General features: G+C 49.8%; 1 protein-coding gene across 1 annotated transcript in view; it reads left to right on the top strand.

The window, feature by feature from the left end:
- The window catches only part of GALNT14 (polypeptide N-acetylgalactosaminyltransferase 14), a 100,025-nt gene that overhangs the window by 76,994 nt on the left and 4,127 nt on the right, over positions 1–18,904 (top strand). The window contains exons 7-13 of the mRNA XM_072858437.1: positions 1,917–2,004; positions 2,688–2,772; positions 4,188–4,291; positions 8,808–8,934; positions 11,582–11,674; positions 13,025–13,108; positions 14,279–14,423. Of these exons, the coding sequence (XP_072714538.1) occupies positions 1,917–2,004; positions 2,688–2,772; positions 4,188–4,291; positions 8,808–8,934; positions 11,582–11,674; positions 13,025–13,108; positions 14,279–14,423 (726 nt within the window). The remainder of the gene's footprint in view (positions 1–1,916; positions 2,005–2,687; positions 2,773–4,187; positions 4,292–8,807; positions 8,935–11,581; positions 11,675–13,024; positions 13,109–14,278; positions 14,424–18,904) is intronic.

The raw sequence follows: 18,904 nt of genomic DNA on the forward strand, positions 1-18,904 counted from the left end.
CGTCCATTACGAGGTCATGACGTAGAGGTTGGGAGACAAGCTGGCATCAAGGTCCTTTTCCACGGTTGAAATGTATCCCTTGTCTCCAGGACCATTTTCAGAGTTTTTTCCCGTTGATTTAGTTCCGTAATTTGGTTTGTTTGAAAAGTGTGTTGGAGAAATGCATTCTCAGGTTTTTGAGAATTTCATGTGAATGAGGATTGGAGATTTGGGTGTTGTTAATATTAACATGCCCTGGCACGGGCGGGTATCAAAAAACCAGAAAGGTAAAGCTGCCTATAATAAGATCTGGTGCTCAACCCAAAATAAATCGTAGCAACAGCGCTGTGCTCTTGAGCATGCCTGTTGAGGGTCGGAGAGACCTTCATGAAAGCTGAGTAAATATAAATGTGCCCATGACATGGCATGGGAGAGTGAGGCAGGGAGGAGGTTGCACTGCTGAAAGCTGCTAGCACGCTGCAGTAATGCACTCAGACAAGATGTACGGGGGATTTTCTTGCAAGAAGTTGTGCCGTGCAATGAGTATAGGTGTGGAATTGAAACTGGGGACGAGTGTGGGCTAGTTAGAAGTGCTTACCAGTAAGATGCTTGAGGGGCAAGTTTTAAATGACTCGATAGGATCCTTTCCCTGCAGTGTTCAGCACGCAAAGCAGGTGCTTTGCTTAAAACCCTTCCCCTACCCTCAGGCAACTAAAGGATGCTTGGGTGTACTGAGCCGGGCAGTCTGAGGGGCACTGTGCGGCAGCTACGATGGGTTTGAAAGGCTCATCGTGCTTGGACATGACTTGAGGTTCTGCATGCAGTACACAGGTGCAGCAGACCTTGCCCTTTCAGTGGGTTGTTTGACTCACAGAAAGCCATGTTAAGACTCCTGATTGGAAGTTGTTATGGAAATACCAAGTATTTGTCGTGCTCATTTGGAAAACTCGAGCTCTAGTCCAGCTCCCGGCTCATGGCCCTCGGTTCTTCCTACAGCTGCATTTGAATACTTCTTTGTTAGGACTAATTTCTAAAACAAAGTCTTTTTCCCAGCCAGAGAGCAAGCCTGTATGAGCTCAGATGCTTTCCTTTGCATGGCTGTGAAAAACGATTTGATCTGGCGAGGGTAAAAGCTTGAAGTTTGAGCTATAATTGGAGTTTGGGATTTTTGAAAAGAAAAAGGGAGATAAGAGACCAGTCAAAGCTGTCAGAGTCTCTTCCTCCTGTAGATGTATTTGTTCATAACTGTTTGTATAATCTCTTTGCCCATAACAAGATGTTAATTAGATCACCACCAACTATTTAAAATAGTTATTAAAATAATTCGGGTCTTTCTTTTAACCCTTTCACACCTTTGGCAAAACTCTAACTGTATCCCCATAGTTTGTACATTTAAAAAATGCCTGTATTTAAGCTACTTGACTGCCTGTGTTTTGCCTCTGTCATTTCAACTGCCTGTTTGTCACCTGACTTCTGTGAAAAGTATTTAAGGGAGGTGAAAGGGGAATACATTGGTGAATTTGCAAAAGGCAGACGGAGCTTCGCATCCAGCCGAGTTCGGCGCTGAGTCCACGCACAGCCTGCGGAGGCAGAGGCTGCGGGTGAAGCCAAAGCTGGTGAGAGATGCTAGCTCAGCGGCCCAGCAGCAGGCAGTCCTCTTTCCCAGGAGAGATGGTGCCTGCCTTCCCAGCCTCTCTCGCTGGCGTGCCCCTGGCTCCCAGCAATACCTCTGCTGCTTGGTGCTGCTGCCATTAATTCCTTGCTTGAACTGATGTGGTGGCTGAGGAGGAGGAGGCAGTGATGGGCGCTTGTCCCTGACAAACCTGAAGGACACCAAGATTTCCAGCCACCTGGTGTCCCCAGGGGTTTAGGGCATCCCTTGACCAGTTTGAGCGGTGTGATCTGAAGTCACGGGTCGTTTCGCTTCTGCTTTCCAGGATCCCACCCGAGTGGTCAGCCCTGTTATTGACATCATCAACTTGGACACTTTTGCCTATGTGGCGGCTTCCTCGGACCTCAGAGGAGGTGAGTCCATGCTGCGTGCGTGCCCCGCGGGCGTCCGTCCCGTGGTGTGAGAACGCACTGGCCCGAGGAGCTGTTGGCTCTACACCACGCTGCCGGCTCCTGCTATCTTGCAAAAAGCACATTAGCACTGTTCAGTATTCCCCGCTGGCTGCTTTCAGGCTATTTTAGAGACAGGTAAGGGTGGCGTGAGGAATGGTGTTTGCTACAGTGGATCAGGCAGTCAAGCAGGAAAGGAGGGTCATGTCAAAGCCACCCTTGGCAGCACTGAAAGCCGGGCTGCCGACAAAAGGAGATGGGAGGATGTCTAGGCAACAAATGGAGGATGCGACTGTAGCGCTTATTAGTATGCCTGTGCTATTTGTGGCACGCAATATCTATCAGAGCGTGTATCTGTGTGCACAAGGGGACAAAGGAAGGTTTCATCAGCAGCTTTAATTCTGACTTTTCCTGCCTTTGGAGTACTTGACTTTGCAATTGTAATGCAATGTGTTGTTTCTTGTTCCTATGCAGTAGTAAAATATGTTAGTCATTGGACTCTTCTCCCAAGAGCTGCATCTCCGTGGCTTGAGTCATTTGAAAGTGGGGAAAATACTCCATCAAACACAGCTTCTGGCAGCCTGCATTGCCTCCTAATCCATGTCCATTTCTAATTTCCCCATGGTACTTCTCTACTTTGGTTTTAGGTTTTGACTGGAGTCTGCATTTCAAATGGGAGCAGCTTTCTCCAGAGCAGAAAGCCAAACGACTTGATCCCACTGAGCCCATTAAGTAAGTCAAGAGGGGGAAGGAGGCACCTGAGGAACGTGGGGCAGGATGGGCGTCTCATCTGACCTTGTGTGTGTCCCCATGCCCCATAACAGTGTGATATTCCTTCCAGGACAGCTCTGAACTTCTAATACCTATAGCGAGCTCCTGGCTAGCTTGGGTTTTGCAGTACAAGCTTCACCTCCCAACGTTGAAGCCTGAGGGTGCTACAAAGGTAGATGGGGTATATTTATGGTTATTCGTGTTTTGGTAGTGCTAAGGAGGCTGAATAAGGTTAGGGAAAAAGCCCAGTGCTGTAGACTCCTGCTTCTCTCAGCTCAGCTATCACTTAAAAATAAGGCAGTGTCCTCAGCCCACTTGATAAACCGTGGTGTCTAGTCCAGCCTTTCCAGATCAGCACTGCTCTTCCGGACCTTGCCGAAGGCTCCTCAGAAATTGGGGATGTGCAGGAGAGAGAGAGCAAAGCTGAACAGGAGAGATGCCATCTGTCCTCATGCCACGGGATGGAGGGAGTCCCTCATTCTGCTGGAAGTCTCTCCTGGCAGCAAGCCGAGTGCTGGTGTCTGCATCCCCAGCCGTGAAGAGTTGGGGTGTGCAGCGTGGAGGAGACCGGGTGCTGGAGGAAGCTCAGGGCCCCAGAAAGCTCGCAGGGGAGCAAAGCACTGCTGCTCCTTAGGATGCTGTTGTTAACAGAAGCTCTCGCTGGCTTCCCGAAGGCTTGCCCCGCATTCCTGGTCATCCTGCCACGTAGGGCACTGCGGGGACTCGCCCGGGCACAGCAGTCACCCCAGCTCCTCCCGAGCCTACGCTGAGGCGTCCACACTGTCTGTAATTGAATGGAGACAGGATTTGTGCCAGTAAATGGCAAGTCTCCTCGAGCTATCTTCTGGGTCTGCCCTCCCCTCCTCCATGGACCTTCTCTGTGCAGTTTTCTTAGCTAATCCAAAGAATGAAAAATAACCCTGTTTTGAAATAAAGATCACACAGCTAGTGATGGCTTTTAAAAAGCCCTTCTGAATTGGCTCTGCCTTCCCCTCGCCGGTGGAATGGTGCTCTTAATAGGCTGGCTCCAGGCAAAAAGCCCGTCTGAGTGAATAACCCCCCGAGCACTAAGTGCATTTTTGATGCTGAAGCCTACAATCAGGGCTGTGAACTTTGGGCTTGTAGGAGTTGTGCTGACGGGTGCATTAGCCAGTCATTAGTGCCAGGCAATTTATGATTGACAGCAAAATACCAAGGCAGCTGAAAGAAAGGATCAGATGCTTTTTGAGGTGTGTTTTCCTTGTCTGGTGAGAAGGAGCTACACAGGTAATGTCCTGACAGTGGAAGAGGAGGCAAAGGGAGCGGCTGCTTCTGTGCATCCAGGTGCATCCAGCAGTGTTTGAGAGCGTGTCCCTCTTCCCTTACCCATTCTGCAGGACTCCCATCATTGCCGGGGGGCTGTTTGTGATCGACAAAGCCTGGTTCAACCACCTGGGGAAGTACGACAGTGCCATGGACATCTGGGGTGGGGAGAACTTCGGTGAGTCACTCTTCTTCCTCCTACGCCTTGCTGTGTTGGCTTCTCTTCCTGAGTCATGCCAGATGGATACAAGGTCATTTTGGATTTCGCTTTGAATGCTCTGCATGGTTTCCCTCACTTACATTTACAGGTTACAGTCTCAGGTGAGTAAGGGATCCAACAACCATGAACGATGGGACTTGAGACTCCCTGCCTTCCACACTGCTTTGATTTTCTATAGGTAAATACCCTAAAGCGCAGAGTTTTCAGCTTTGGTGTTACCAACAGATGAGAGAACACCATGCGCACCCTCCTATTCCTTCCTGATCTTATTTTCTCATTAATAAAGCAAAGACGTGTCTTATTGCATTGTCTGGCGATAGCATTTCGAAGCTATGAACTGAGGCATCAGTGCCTCCCTGAATTTGCAGAGCGCCTGAAACAGTAGCTCCATCGGCATGCTGCAAGTAGGTGGCAAAGTAACATGGCTGCTTATCCATTCCTGTATTGCTAGATGGCTGAGCGCTGCCAGGCTCTCCTTGACACTACCATTTTTCCTGCACGGAAAAAAGAGGCTAAGAGCTGACGTAAATTCAGTCATCTCTGCCCATTATCACGGGGCAAGATGGGCATTAAGAAATCTCCTGCATGCATACTTGAGAGGGCACATGAAAGAGATGACAGCCTGTCCCTTGTCCCCCGTGTCAAGCGGAGCTGGATCAGGCTGGGCTGTTCTCTCTTTGAAGCCGTAGCGATGCTGCAGATCAGAGCAATAGACTGTATCCCTGAAAGAAGGGGGAGGCACTTGATGTCAGGGAGGCAGATCAGAACCTGGCTTTAATAGCTCACACCTCTGGGGAGTACGGCTAGCAAGGAGGGAAGGATCTTGTGTCTTACACATACAACGATGCTGTCAGTCATCCAAGGGAACAGACGCTGCTGCCTTGCAGTAACCCATCCGCTGCCTGGCACTGTTGTTTCCTTCACATGCCTTTTTCCTCCAGCATGTTTTATTTATTTATATCTTCTTGTGCAGTAGGATCTCTCGCCCTTGTGCTTTCTCTCTGTGGGTGGCTGTCTTGCCACTGGTCTGACCCAAAGCAGCTGCTCCTCTGAGTGGGGTGGCTCTGAGGAAACTGAGGAGGGAGCAGCGGCCCTCCCACCTCCCCCACTGGATCAGCTGCCCAAACAAAGCATTCAAGAAGGGAACTAGACAGGAGGAGAGGGACTGGCTCCCTGCGCCTGACCCGCTGTCCGTCTCTGCTCATCACTCATCTCTGACAGCAGCCAGCTCCTGGGACGTGAACAGTGACGGGGCAGCCTGCCCTCCGGGGAAGCTCGATCCCGGCAGCTTGTCCAACGCCCTGCAACGGCAGGCGTTGTGCTCCTCACGTGTGGTTATGGCCTACGCTACAGGGCACCGTGCTTCCCTTACTGGTGCCGTGCCCCGGGAGGCTGGTCCTGACCGAACACGTGCTGGCTGCGCTGCGGGGTGTAACACTGCCTCCGGGCATCGGTGTGACGAAGGGAACAGGCGAGGAAGGGGCCGGGCAGGTTAACGCCACAACAAAAAAGTTGGTCTTGCACCTGCAGGTCTGCGTAGCAGCAGGGCAGGTCCCGTCTGGCCCATCGCCCTGAGAGCAGAAGCGTGCCCGGCTCAAAGCTGCGTCTCCTGCAGGCGCAGCAGTCGAGGGCAGCGTGTCCCACCTCTGCTTCGCGCACAGGCGAGGGCAGCTGTGACCCTGCTGGCCCCGGTCACTTCTGGGCAGGTGACGGAGGGCAGGAGCTGACCAAGCGGCTGCTCATTTTGGGCACTTGCAGTGAACTGTGCTTTTTCTGGTAGCTTAGTCCTGAGGGGATGCAGGACCCTGGTCCTGGGGAGCATCGCTGCTGCCTTTAATGTTAGTGATTGGGCAGCTAGAGGGGGCTGGAGACTTCAGGCAAAACAAAAGCAAGTGTGTTTGGGTTAGAAGGAGGACATCGTAGGTGTTTTACTTCTTAAATTGACTTAATTCCCTGTAGATGAATTGATGAGTAATGGCAGAAGGACTTGCAGGCCAGCAAGAAGCGCTAAAGGTATTTTGCCAAGCCCAGTGCACCCCAATGCGTACGGCTCGCATCTCTCCTGGGGGTCACTCGGAGGGGCCGCCGGCACTGCAGACATCCCTCGCAGGCCAGGTGGAGGGCACTGCCTGTTCCTGCTCCCCTGGCTCCTCTGAGCTGGTCCCGTGCCATGCCATCGCTGGTGCCTCGGTTTACCTCCTCTCAAGGCGTTTAGATCTCGGCGGGCTGTCTGGAGACCTTGTTTGTTAGCTGCCACGGATGGCTCCATGGGTCGTCCCTACCTGCAGAAACCTGTGCTTTAATTGCCTCCACTGGGACTGGAGCAGTGCAACCGGGTCTGCAGGGTGCAACACGTCTGAAGCGGAGAGCTCAGACTCCTCACCATCTCCTGCCTCCCTAGAGCTGCGTTTTCATTCCTGTTCGCAGTGCACAGAGATCACCTCAGCTCACCTCTTCATTAGGCTTTGAATTAAGAGCAGGCAAGGACTGAACGGTGCAGGTCTTTCCCTCGTAGCACTTCAGGGAGCTGCTCTTCTCCCGGGCTAAGCAGAAGGACCAGAGGAGGGGAAGGCACAACGCAGCAGCCACACTGCAGTTCACAGCTGCTCGGCTGATTGTCCCCTTTTATCGGGCACCCTTCTGATTTACTCGGCAGCGCTGGCAGCGAGGCCGGCACTGTCACACACAGCAAATGAGAGCCACAGCCACGTGCAAGGGGAACCGAGCGCAGCAGCTTCGGGCGGCCGCATCCTGCTGTAATCTCATTTCCCCGCAGCTGTGATCAAGGTTGCTCCCAATATAGCACCAGGACACGGCACAAGGGCACGTTTTATTGGCCTGTTAATACCCAGCGCTGGGGAAAGTGGTGAGGCTCCAGCTGCTGTTGCAGCACTTGACTGTAAACACAGCAGGGAAGGGGAGGGGATTTCTGGAAAGAAATGCTTCTCCTCCCTGCTGTGCTTTCCCACCCCAGCCTTTGCTGGTCCCTGCTGCCAGGGCCAGCTGTTGGGGATGGGCTCAAGCCTTGAATTTTGGACCCAGGCATCAAGGCAAAAGGGTTTTGCAGCTGTGCCAGCCTCCCGTTTCCATCAGCCCAGGAGCAGGCGGGTGTGCTGGGAGCAGGGATGGGAGCGTTGTAAAGCCGGCTCCCACCTCTGCAGCGACCTGCACCTGAGAGTAGGTGGCTTTAGAGGTCTGGGCTCCAATTCTCCTTTGTTCCCTGAAGCCGTGAGGTGTTTTTGGAGGGATGGCAGCTTTGCAGGCCGGCAGTGCCTGCCGTTGGAGGAGGAGGAGTGCCCGCCTGTCCACGCTGCCCAAATGGCCTTCCTGCCACAGGCACTTGCCTTGCCAGCATCCAGCCTGGGGACAAGTCATCCTTGCGCTGGCATATGTGAGGGGACTGCTGGGAGCATGAGCTGGCAGAGATGATGGGTGCCCTCCTGTCCGACTTCTGTAGTTAAATGAGGGGGGGTGTGTGAAAAGGAATTTGTAGTTTTGGAGTAAATACATGCTACATGTAGCTCTGTACTGTCAACAGATGATGAAATAGGATACAAAGAACTGCAGAAGCCTTTTCTTTTTAATTTCATATCTTTTCCATGCTGGTTCTGTCTAAGCGTGACTCTCTGACAATATAGCTGCAGATTCATAGCTTCACAGGCGTTAGGACCAGATGGACCCATTAGATCAGCCATTCTGCTCACCCATCCTACCTTGCCAGCCAGGATTTCATCCAGCTCCCTGCCAAGAGCCCCGTAACTTCTAGTGTCGATTGTGCCACAGGCTTGTTTTCCTCCAGAAGGGCCCTGTGGACCAGCCAGAGAGCAACTTGGGGCAACCCGGAGACATTTCCCATACTGACAGCTTATCCAGATTTTTGGGATAATCCCTCCCACCACTGACCTTTGCTTGTGTGAAGGTGTGTGCCTTGTTGGTCCACAATGTCAGCACTCACAGCCTGGAGTATGTGCGGGGCAGGGTGAGCTCCTATCCATTTTGGGACAGGTGATGGATGCACAGCTCTCTGTTCACATTGCAGAATGGTGGATCCATAAAGATAATGACCATTGTAGTCATTAATAAACAGAATTCATGGCCTTTCCTGGTGAACTTGACAGCCCTTTGGAGCGAAGGGACTCTGAAATAGGCAGTGCAGAAGTAATTAGGGGAGCACAAAACTGGCAAGATGATTCTGCAGTGTAAGCGGGGCTGCATGAAAAGGGACCTACTTACTGTCTCACTCTTGCCGTTGTGATAGCACCTGCTGTGCTACAGGCAGGTTTCAAGTGCACTGGCTTCAAACAGATTGCAAGAAGCTTTGAAATGCACTTTTAAGGGAGTTGTGCCTAGGAAAGCCCCTCCGGTAATTGATTTACCCCAGTTTAATGTGGCGGAGGACGAAGTGAGAGGTAATACCAGCATCCAGCCTGCTCTAGGACAGAAAGACAAAATGCTGAAGCTGCTTCTCTTGTAGAAATCTCTTTCCGTGTGTGGATGTGTGGAGGGAGCCTGGAAATCATCCCCTGCAGCCGCGTTGGACACGTCTTCCGGAAGAAACATCCGTACGTCTTTCCAGAGGGAAATGCCAATACATACATTAAGTAGGTGTTTTGCGCTTGCTTCGTTCTTTGTGAAACGGAATAAGGTGCTGCCTTGTGGGGAGCGGGGAGCAGAGAAGACGGGGAGGAAGGTTTGTTTGGAAAACTTTGAAATATCCCTGGGCAGGAATCTCTTCAGCCGAAGAAAATGCAAGTCAGTGTGACTCTCCCTTAGGATTTCTACAGCGTTGAGAATATGACAGAAATAGGACGCTCGTATGGTACCTTTCATCAGCACAGAAATGGAGGGACGGCCCCAGCGTCTCCCTGAGCACTAGCTACCATAACAGCAAATGGTTTAGACCCTAAGGTCATCAGAACACATTTATAATGACCTGAAATCAGGCTGCCAGCAATGTCTGTCAGTACCCAGTGACCTTAGCTGAGGGCTGAGAGTGGCTTAGCTGAACCAGAAAATTTGGTTCCCGATGCCTCTCCGAGAGGGGAGCCGAGCAGCGTGCTGGAGCGGGGGGGCTTCGCCTCCGGGCTGGCGCTGTCTCTCGAGCAGAGGCAGCAATGGGCTGCGCCTCGCTGGCGGGGCACCGAAGGAACTGCCAGGGCGTCCCAGCTGAAGGGGACCTGTCCTCACACATAGGAACATAGACTGAATCAGGTATTGAAATGTCTGTCTGAAATGGGCTAAGATCCTGGAAACAGCAGGCAAGGAAGGAGGCAGTCCAGAAGTGGGAACCGGCATGGGAAAGATGATGGGAGCAGCTAGTGAAGTCAGGAAGGATTTCCTCCGTTTTTAGAGCATGAGGCTGAAGGTTGTCCATTAAGTAAATGACAGAGAAAAACACCGGGGACCCTTATATTTAATGCAGGGTTGTTTCTCAGCTAAACTGCATTCGTCTGTGTTTACACACCAGGCATTCCTTTTAGTGTGGCTTTCCCAGTGTTACAAAGAGCCGACAAGGTATTTGTGAAGACCCAGCTGCCTGCAGCGGGGCTACCACTGGCCCAGGCTCTCTGCAGCTTCCCCACGCTTTGCATGAGACAACAAACTGGGGGAGTGCAAATTACACCTCTCAGTTATACCTAAGATGTGATTTCCAGCCACGCAGTGTGTGGGGCAGGAAGGGGAACTTGTCACCTTGCTTCAAAAAGACAGCGGTGAGGGGCACAGGGCATTGCTGGCATCAAGAAGGAGGGCATAAATTTGAGAGTCAGGAGGAGGGCTCTTGCTTTTAGTGGTGAAATAAAACTCCTGCAGAAGAGGCTGGGATGTGGCAGCATCTCCACTGTCAGAGTTGCTGCAAACCTGAGTGAAAAGGCAGCGTCTGCATTGCATCACCTGCAGGAGGAGCAAGGGGAGCTTGAATGGGTACAGCTCGTCCGGCTGCACCCCAGGCACAGGCGCGCGGGGATTTGGGGGAAGTCTGAATCAGAGTCTAGGTGTGAGCCTCAGCATTTCTCCCTGTGCTTCTTATAACCGCAAATGAGATCAGGAGGCCAAGACAAAAACCCCCTGAATTTTGAGGAAGGTTGGATACAGATGTAGACACCGTGGCTTCGGCATCTCTTGAGGAAGAGCACTTAGACTATTGCAGTGGCCCTAGAAAGAGAGGAAGAAGCACCACGAATCAGCAAGGGACTGGAAAGCAATCTGGAGAAACACATCTGTAGGCATTAGGAGCTGGGATTTTATTAACCTTATGGTATCTATCAGCCTTAAACTTAGCGTTGTAGTATATAGACTGAGAGGAGAAGCAGCTTCTGGCAACCTGATGCTATTTGGTACCTCTGTTTAAACAGAGATGTTAGCAAAAAATATCTCCACCTTTCTGCCAGATATTGATTTTTTTCCACACAGCCTCTTCTTCAGTGTGAAGGACAGCTCAGGTTCCAGTGTTGTGCTGGGTTCACATGCAGACTGTCTCCTGTTCTGGCCATGTGGGACTTGGCCAGATCAGAGCCTGCCGCGTGGCACCTGCAGCCCAGTGGCATGATAGCATTAGCTTGGAGGCACTGGCCTGCCTTGCAGCAGGAGCTTGGAGGACTCCCCTGACCCGGGCAGGGATGGGCGGATAGGCATGGAACAACAAAGCCATTTGCAAGGAGAGTTAGAGCCATCTGAAGTCAACAGAAGATTTCCTGAGGTTCATAAACCTTCTGCAGACACCTGGCTGATGGGGAAGACTGACATTTATGCTACAGCACTGTGGCCGGGGTGGTTTCTCTTAAGTTCTGAATGCTGAGATTTGCCTCAGTGAAATCCAGGAGTGCAAAGCAGAAGAGGCCATACAGGACTGATGCAAAGGAAATATTTGCCTTCGGTCTTTGGCAAATTTTGCACCGCTTTTCAGAGCTCCATCCCAGCCACTAAACAAAACCCCAGGCATGTCTGCCTGGGAGATGATGCTTAAGGGAAGCTTCCATTCTGAGTCTGGCAGATGCAAAGCATCCAACTGAGTTTGAAGTGGTGAATTCTTCACCCAAGCTTTGGCCTGTTGTGTTTGGTCCCTGGAGTAATGGGTAGGAGGAGTACCTTCTCTAGTAGTGAGGGGTGAGCTGGCTCAAAGGTGGTTTGGGTGAAGCCAAAGACCAAGTTGAGGATGGGAGGAGAGCGGGACGGATCCGTCAATGCATTTTAGAAAATGCCACCTCGGAGGCTGCCTTGGTTTCACCTGTCTTTCGTTGCCTCCTTCAGAAACACCAAGCGCACCGCGGAGGTGTGGATGGACGAGTTCAAGCAGTACTACTACGCGGCTCGTCCCGCAGCCCAGGGGAGGCCTTATGGAAAGTAAGTGTCTTTCTCTGCTGCCCGTGCCTTGCCTGTGCCCTGCCTGCTGCAGTGGGTGTTCACGGTGACGTCGCCCTGCTGTGGAAACCCGCCTGCGTTGTTTCTGTAGTAACGCTCAATTAAATGCTAATGGTAGGCAGATGCTATGAGCACAGCAATGAAACATATAAACAGCTAGTTTATATGCTATGCTAGTTTATCCCAGTGAGTGAACCGAATCGAGGCGGGGGAAAACCCCCTCTGCCTGTGTCCTGCCCTTGGCATTAGGTACAACTACTTCTGGTCCCAGAGCGGAGTTTGGGGGGAGAGTCCAGAGGTCTCACTGGCAGCTGAGGGGCAGGAAAATCACCAAATTTTGGGCCCACTGAGGCTTTACTGGAAAGGAGCAAGTGCTTTGTATGCAGGGAGTTTGGCATTCATTCTGTGAACAGTCAGAAACGCCTCCCTGTCAGGAGGACTGTAAGTATTTGTGTTAATTTCTCATTTTCATGTGTTCTTCCTTTCCTTAGAAGGTTTCCTTTGGACCACAGGGGATTCCAAATCCAAACCCAAATTCCTTCTGGCTATTCTTCAATCTCCAGGATAAATAAATTGAAATCCTGGTGACTAACCTATTTCCACTGAATTCGTATCTTCTTCCCATCCGTCAACACCGAATGAAGTAGTGGCTCTGTCCTGCTAAATATGTGAGGCTGTAGAGAAGATAGCTATGCGAAGGGAAGGTACTGGAGGCTTCCTAGTGCTCTGTAAATGCCAGCTCATAACAGCTCCACGGGTAGAGGCTGGCCCAGGGAGGAGCTGGAGTTTGGAAAATGTCACTATACGGCATGATCCCTCGGCAGAAATTTTGCCCTGGTTAATGAAAGAAAGAAGTGTTTCACCATGTGATTAACTTCTGCTGACTTAAAGGCGTGTTTAGGTGCTCTTGGAAATCAAGTCCTTCTGTAGTCCTGTAAACTAAGAGTAATTTATAATAGCATATATTAATTTCCTAGTACATAAATATATTAAATAAATACTTATTGCATATAGTAGATTGCGTACCTTTTTTTACTAATAATTTTTAAATGACTGTACTTTTCCATGAACCTTTTCATCCACCAAACTCCAGGATCCTTGTTAAAATGGCAATATGTCATCATGCCATTTTACCAAGTGAGACCTCCAAAGAGACAGAGATCAAAACGACTGCCCAAGCTCATGCAGAAGACAGCAGAAAATAGAGCTGCTGATGCTCTTGTGTTTGCTCTCTGTGCATATCTGTTGGGTTTCTCTCAGCCTCCCTTTTCGGTGCGTTGGGTCTCACCGTCGTTATTTCCATTGTATCTCTATGATATTTTCTTCCCACAGCGTCCAGAGCAGGGTGGAGCTGCGGAAGAGGTTGAAATGCCACAGCTTCAAGTGGTACCTGGAAAACGTTTATCCCGAACTTCGGTATGGATGTGCGATCTCTGCCTGTCTCTAGCAGGCCAGCAGTATGCCCCATCCCTCCTGCCCCACAGAGCTTTCCTCTGCCCCTCCAGCCCCCACACCCCTGCCCCGGAGACACAGGCACCCCCTCCCTTGGGCTTCACAGAAGGGCATAGTGAATTTTGTGCTGGCGTGAAACACAGCTTGCTCGCAGTGTGACGTGGTTCATTTGCGATCCCGCTTTCTCTAAGCAGTCTTATAGACTCCGTGGCTCTTTGCTGCAGGGCTGGTGAGCGGCAAAGCACCAGTTATTTCTCTTAGCTCTTGGGACTTCCTCGGGTATCCTCCTGCCCACGCTGCGGGACAGGTGGTATAGGGAAATAGCCAATTTCCTTACAAAAGTATCCCAAGGTGGAAAATCCACTGTAGCCTCTGGTGGGTTGTTTCAGTACTTAATGACTCTTGCTTACAAAAAAAGCACCTAATTTCTAGTCCCTTCACGTGTGATATTCAAGACTTCTCTGTGGTGAAACCATCCACTCTAGGAGTTTATGATCTGTATTCAGGTGGCTCTGCCTTACTCCTAGCCTAATGCTTTGCTTGATATGCACTTCCACAGTTGCTTTTGCACAGATCCCTTTTAGTCGCCAAAATTACTCCAGAAACCGTTGCATGCATTCCCTCAGTCACTGTCAGGAACCATTCTCAAAAAGGGTGCAAATGTTTTGGAGATACTTCCAGGGACCTGCTGGTGGAATGGCTGAGTGCAGAATCACAGTGTGAAAGTGTTTTATAGCTGTTTTCTTGCTTTTTTGCCATGTGTGGCATTGCACAGCAGCATTCACAGGGAATGCCAGGGCTCTGTGGAGGTTTGTTATAAAGTTCCCCACTCCTGTAAGCTGAAGGCTGACCTTCAGCCTGCTCACGGTCTATTCCTTGCTCCTCTGTTTGCCTTGTGTAGTGTTATTTATTTTTTCCTCTTAGAAAGGCCAGCCATCCATCTCTGAGTGCTGCTTCTGCAGCATCCCTGTCCACGTACTGCTCTCAGTGGTTCAGTATTGCAGTAGGTCTTGCCACTCTCATTTTCTGAAGGTGAAATGGTGCAACTACACCCTCCTTACCCCACTGAGCCTCCCTTTGAGTTCTCTGTCCGCCTGGGAGAGGAGGGATGTTGTTTTCACACTGTTCCCACAGGATTCCTGAGGAATCGCTCTATCAGACTGGGATGATCAGGCAAAGGCAGAGCTGCCTGGAGTCGCACAAGTCTGAAGCCCAAGAGTTCCCCATCCTGAGCTTAAATCCTTGCAACAGCAGCAAAGGCACGGCAGCAACGGCACAGGTAAGATGTGTTGCCTGTCCCTATGATGCCAGCTGGAGAGAAGGCTCCGGGGCAGGTTCAAGGTGATTTCCTAAGTTTGCTAAAGCTCTGTTGGAGGATTACCCATTCTGCCAGCCCCTTTCCTAAGGTAGCATGTAGTTAAACCCTGGCAAGGCCTCCTTACCTCGGTGGAGGCCCTGGGCAGCAGCAGGGACTGGTGCAGGAGCCACAGTACAGGGTGGACCACTTATCTCTGTGCTAGCCTGCGCTGGGCACTTACTGCTGCTCAGGAACGCCACACGCCGTTCATCTGCAAAGACCAGAGAAAGACAAAGAGAACTATCGTTTCCCCTCATCTTTCAGCCTTATTTCTTGAAGATGCACTGAATCGCGATGGTATTTATAACTTCATAGTTTGCGTTCTCTCAATATTAGATTGCCCATTAAACTAGTAAGAATTTAATGAGGATGATCTTGGGTTTTTTTGATCTCACTGAGATGAGAAAAAGCCGTATGAATCGGTGTTCTCAAAAGCATATTCTATGAAATGTTAGAGCCAAGAGCAGGCACATGTGCCTTGCAGTGGAGTCACGGGAGCAAGACCCTGAAGACACGGCTTCAAAACCTGCCTTTGCTTCAGGCTCCCTTTGTGATTTTGGGCATGTCAGGAAGTTCTCTCACTGTTCCCATCTATAAAGCAGGGAGGATAACAATTGCTCACTTCTTCGGGGTGCCGTGAAATAATTTAATAGGCAATGGTGTGCTTGCTTCCAGTTGACTGTACATCCTTAACCCTCATAGTTACACATTCAAACCAGGTAGCTATGCATATAAAAGGCCCAGCCTAGAGATGCTGCTGAAAATGTCCCTAGTTTGTATGTGCAAATGAAGCATGTCATTATGTGCATCTCTTTCTCATGCAGTTGCATGCCTGCCTTTAGTCAGGAAAATAATATCTGCTTCACAGTCTGGTAAGATCAACAATGACTACTTGAATTTTAGTCAGTTCAGAAAATATAGTGAATATAACTGCAAGTACCCCATAGTTACAGTTCTTATGGTTTAATTGGTTTCCAGGTTTTAGAATTCTTTTTCTTTCTTACACTGCTACGTGGACTTTTTACACAAACAGCAAGAGAAGTGAGCTGGTGAGAGCAGATCATCATGTTTTGCAGGGTCAACTCTGCTGAAGGAAAAAAAAAATGTTTTAGTGACAATTGCAACTTTCAATGAATTGGCTGTTTTTAAAAAAATTCTGGGAAAATCAGAATGGAAAATGCTGCTGCAAGCTAGCGTTTCAAAATGAAATGGCATTGGTCTTTCTGAAATATCAATTTGATGTGATATTTTAAAATGAGAAATGTCATGCCAACAAGTTAGATTGTTTCATTCCCATCAAACACATTTTGTTTTGACATTTCTGGGGAGTAAATTTTTGGAATTTTTCATGCCACAGACTTTTCATCTTCCCATTTTGATTCTGCAGCAGTTTGCAATAGGTCAACACTTCTCACTGGATGGCAACTCCATTTCTTGTGCGCATCCAGGACTAACTCTGCAGGGGAACAGAAAACTGCACTAGAAACAGATTGCTGAATAGCTACACTCGATACACAGGCAGGAACTTTTTCCTTTTATCTTTCCGTGTCTTTCCAGGATACTTCTCTGTTACTTGTACCCATGGAGAATATTTCAGATGAAAGCAGGATATTTAAACTTTCATTGTGAACAGAAACATATATTTTAATTACACAATTGTTACAAGACCACCTGAACTTGTGGATGACATGGGGGTTATAGTCACCAGGCTGTGTAGGATAGATTATGCAGCAGTCCTGAATGCTGCTTAGTTTTGTATCTGGTATACCAGAATAGAGCAATAATCTTCACTTTTAACATACTGATGTCACATCTTGTTTACCCTAAGCTTCATTATTTGAAAAATAGGCTTAGCTGAATCAAAGCTGTGCTTTCCTGGCATTCAGTAAGTACTATGGAAATATCCTGGCCATCCAGATCCTTTATTATCAGTGTTAGTAGCATTAATGTGGTTGCTTGGTTGCCCTTCTGTAGCTGTCTCCCTGCTAGGCTCCCCAAGCCCTTTACCAGCTTTACATGCATGAAGTCCTGGGACCAGGTGCGAGAAGATCTGAGCTGTCATACATCACCACGGTTTGAGGAGAGAGGAACAGGAGCTGTCAGATGGCAATCAGTTGCTCTTTATTTTAGTTTTTTCTATCTGTAGTGCAGGGGAAGGATGTTGTGAGCCCTCTGGCCACATCCATAGTTTGAGTAGATTGAGAAGGGTACTCTGACTGCGGAGAAATCAGTTTTACACCCCTAGGAGATCTCACAAACCCTCCCTGGTGGTGTCTGGTTTAATGGTGCCTGAATTACTAAAAGGGGCACTGAGGCACAAGAAGACCCCTCATCTCTGTGTAGGAGAGCTCTGTCTTCTCATCCCTGGGATCCACTTGGCCCTTCCCTCTCCAAAAGGTCTGGCAGCAGTCAGGGCAGGCTCTGTCCCCTGGGCTGGCTCTCAGAGGGTCCTGCTCTTGGGATAGCGACTGGCAGTGCTCTTGGGATAGCGATAGGCAGCACCTGCGGTGCTGCCTATCCCCAGGGCACAGTGGGCTCTGCCTGCGCTCCCGCCCACTGAAGCCTTGGTACTCTATGTCTTGTTGTGTCTCATTTGCTAAATGAACGGATCGATTTAGTTTTTCACAAGAGAAATGCATCTGAAGGAAAATAATTGATCATAATTTTACCCTGGTCTATCTGATGAAGATGCGAGTGATTGGTTTTCTTTTCAAACTGTCAGTTGATATTAGTACATACATCTTTGGAATAGACACCTGACTCTGGGATTTATTTAATAAACCATTAATCATTAGCAGTTCCATGAAACCTGACATATTTCAGATAAAAAAGCAGAGGACGCTTCGGCCTGGATACTCACACACATTTAAGCAGTAGCCGCAAGATGAGGTTAAAGTTAGTCATCTCCTAGACAAGTGAGGAAACAGTGGGAGGGTTGCAGCATCTGTTTTCCTGGCCTGCACCCCAAAATATCTGGGCCTTGGAGCTGACTGGCTGCCATTGCATTTGGGTGGCATGTCCTTGACTCTCATTGTGAAGAAAATGCAATGTGATAATCTGCCTGATGCGGCATTGAAGCTTACCCCAGTTGACTTCAGGGCCTCTGTGGGCTGACTAGATCTGCACTTTGGAGAACATTTAGCATCTATCCAAACTAACCTGACAGTGTCCCTCCTGAGACATCGCAACCATAAAAATTCTCTTCTGACCTTCCTCCCCTCAAAAGTCTTCGTTCTCCTCCGTGGGCACGTCCTGCCCCAGCCGTAGGCTGGCTGGAGCTGCAGGAGCTGGGCTGAGCCAACGGAGCAGAGGGACTGGCTGGCAGCCGTGTCGTCTCTGCACCCGGGCTGCCCTGGGCACCTTCTGTACTTCGCTTTCCCTCTCCTGAGATGTGTGTAAGTGCTAGTTGCATCCCAGGGCCTTCTGATGAGTGAAGCACTTTGGTATCCTTAGGTGACCCACGCAGTTGCGTGCCTTGGGAAATCCTTCCCTGTGATTGTAAAATAAGATAACTGAGGGCTGAGGTTGTTCCCGGCTTCTTCAGAAACATTTTTCTCTAGCTGCTACCCCGACTTTAGGGTATGGCTGACCTCTTGGTCAGCGGCAGAGCATGTACGGCTCTGTCACGTAACGCTGGGCTCCCATGGGGCTGCTCCTTGCTAGGCTGAGGGGCTCCTTCCTCCTTCTGCCAGCCAGGCTACGCCAAGCCAAAGGTCACATTTTAAAATAATTTCTTCAATTCACAATGATGCTGAGTAGCAGTGACAGGTGCCTGTTCAAATGATGCTAAAGCCTTGAAAAATAGTCGCAAGCCTCAGATGGGGGCTAGCGTTATCCGAGGCTTCGGAGGAGGGGGATTGCTGGTCGTGGTGTGCAGCTGGTAGCTCTGCTCTCCCAGTCCACCCTCTTCCTCCTTGCTCCACCACCACTTCAGCAGGAGCTGCTTTGTCTTTGAAAAGGCAGGAAATCTTGATCGCAGTTTCACCTCGGGTGTCTGTTTTTCCTTGGTGCCAGGAGTCAGCTCTCAACCCCGTTGGCATCACTTCAGCCCCGTCTGCAGCCCTGAAGCTGTGTTAGCTCCTTCAAGGTCTCCCTTCTTAGGGATACCCTGGGCTGCCCCATTCACCACAACCCCCGGGTGCGAAGCTCTGCTGTTGTTACGGCTGTGCTGGCCACGTGAGTGCTCCGTGTGCCAGGGTTTAGAAGATAAAGTAGTTTCTCATGGGGAAAAAAAAGCAGGAGTTTTCATCCTGACTGATAGAAATAAGGAAAAAGATGGGGTAAGATAAAAATTTGCATGGCCATTTGCCTGTATTTTAACTCAAAGCTTTTCATGGATTCTGCGGTGTTCAAGTGACCTCCCCCCCCCCCCCCCCAGAATGTCTTCATTTTCTGCATCATTT

This window comes from Ciconia boyciana, chromosome 3 (genome assembly GCF_034638445.1).
Source record: "Ciconia boyciana chromosome 3, ASM3463844v1, whole genome shotgun sequence".
Lineage (NCBI taxonomy): Eukaryota > Metazoa > Chordata > Aves > Ciconiiformes > Ciconiidae > Ciconia > Ciconia boyciana.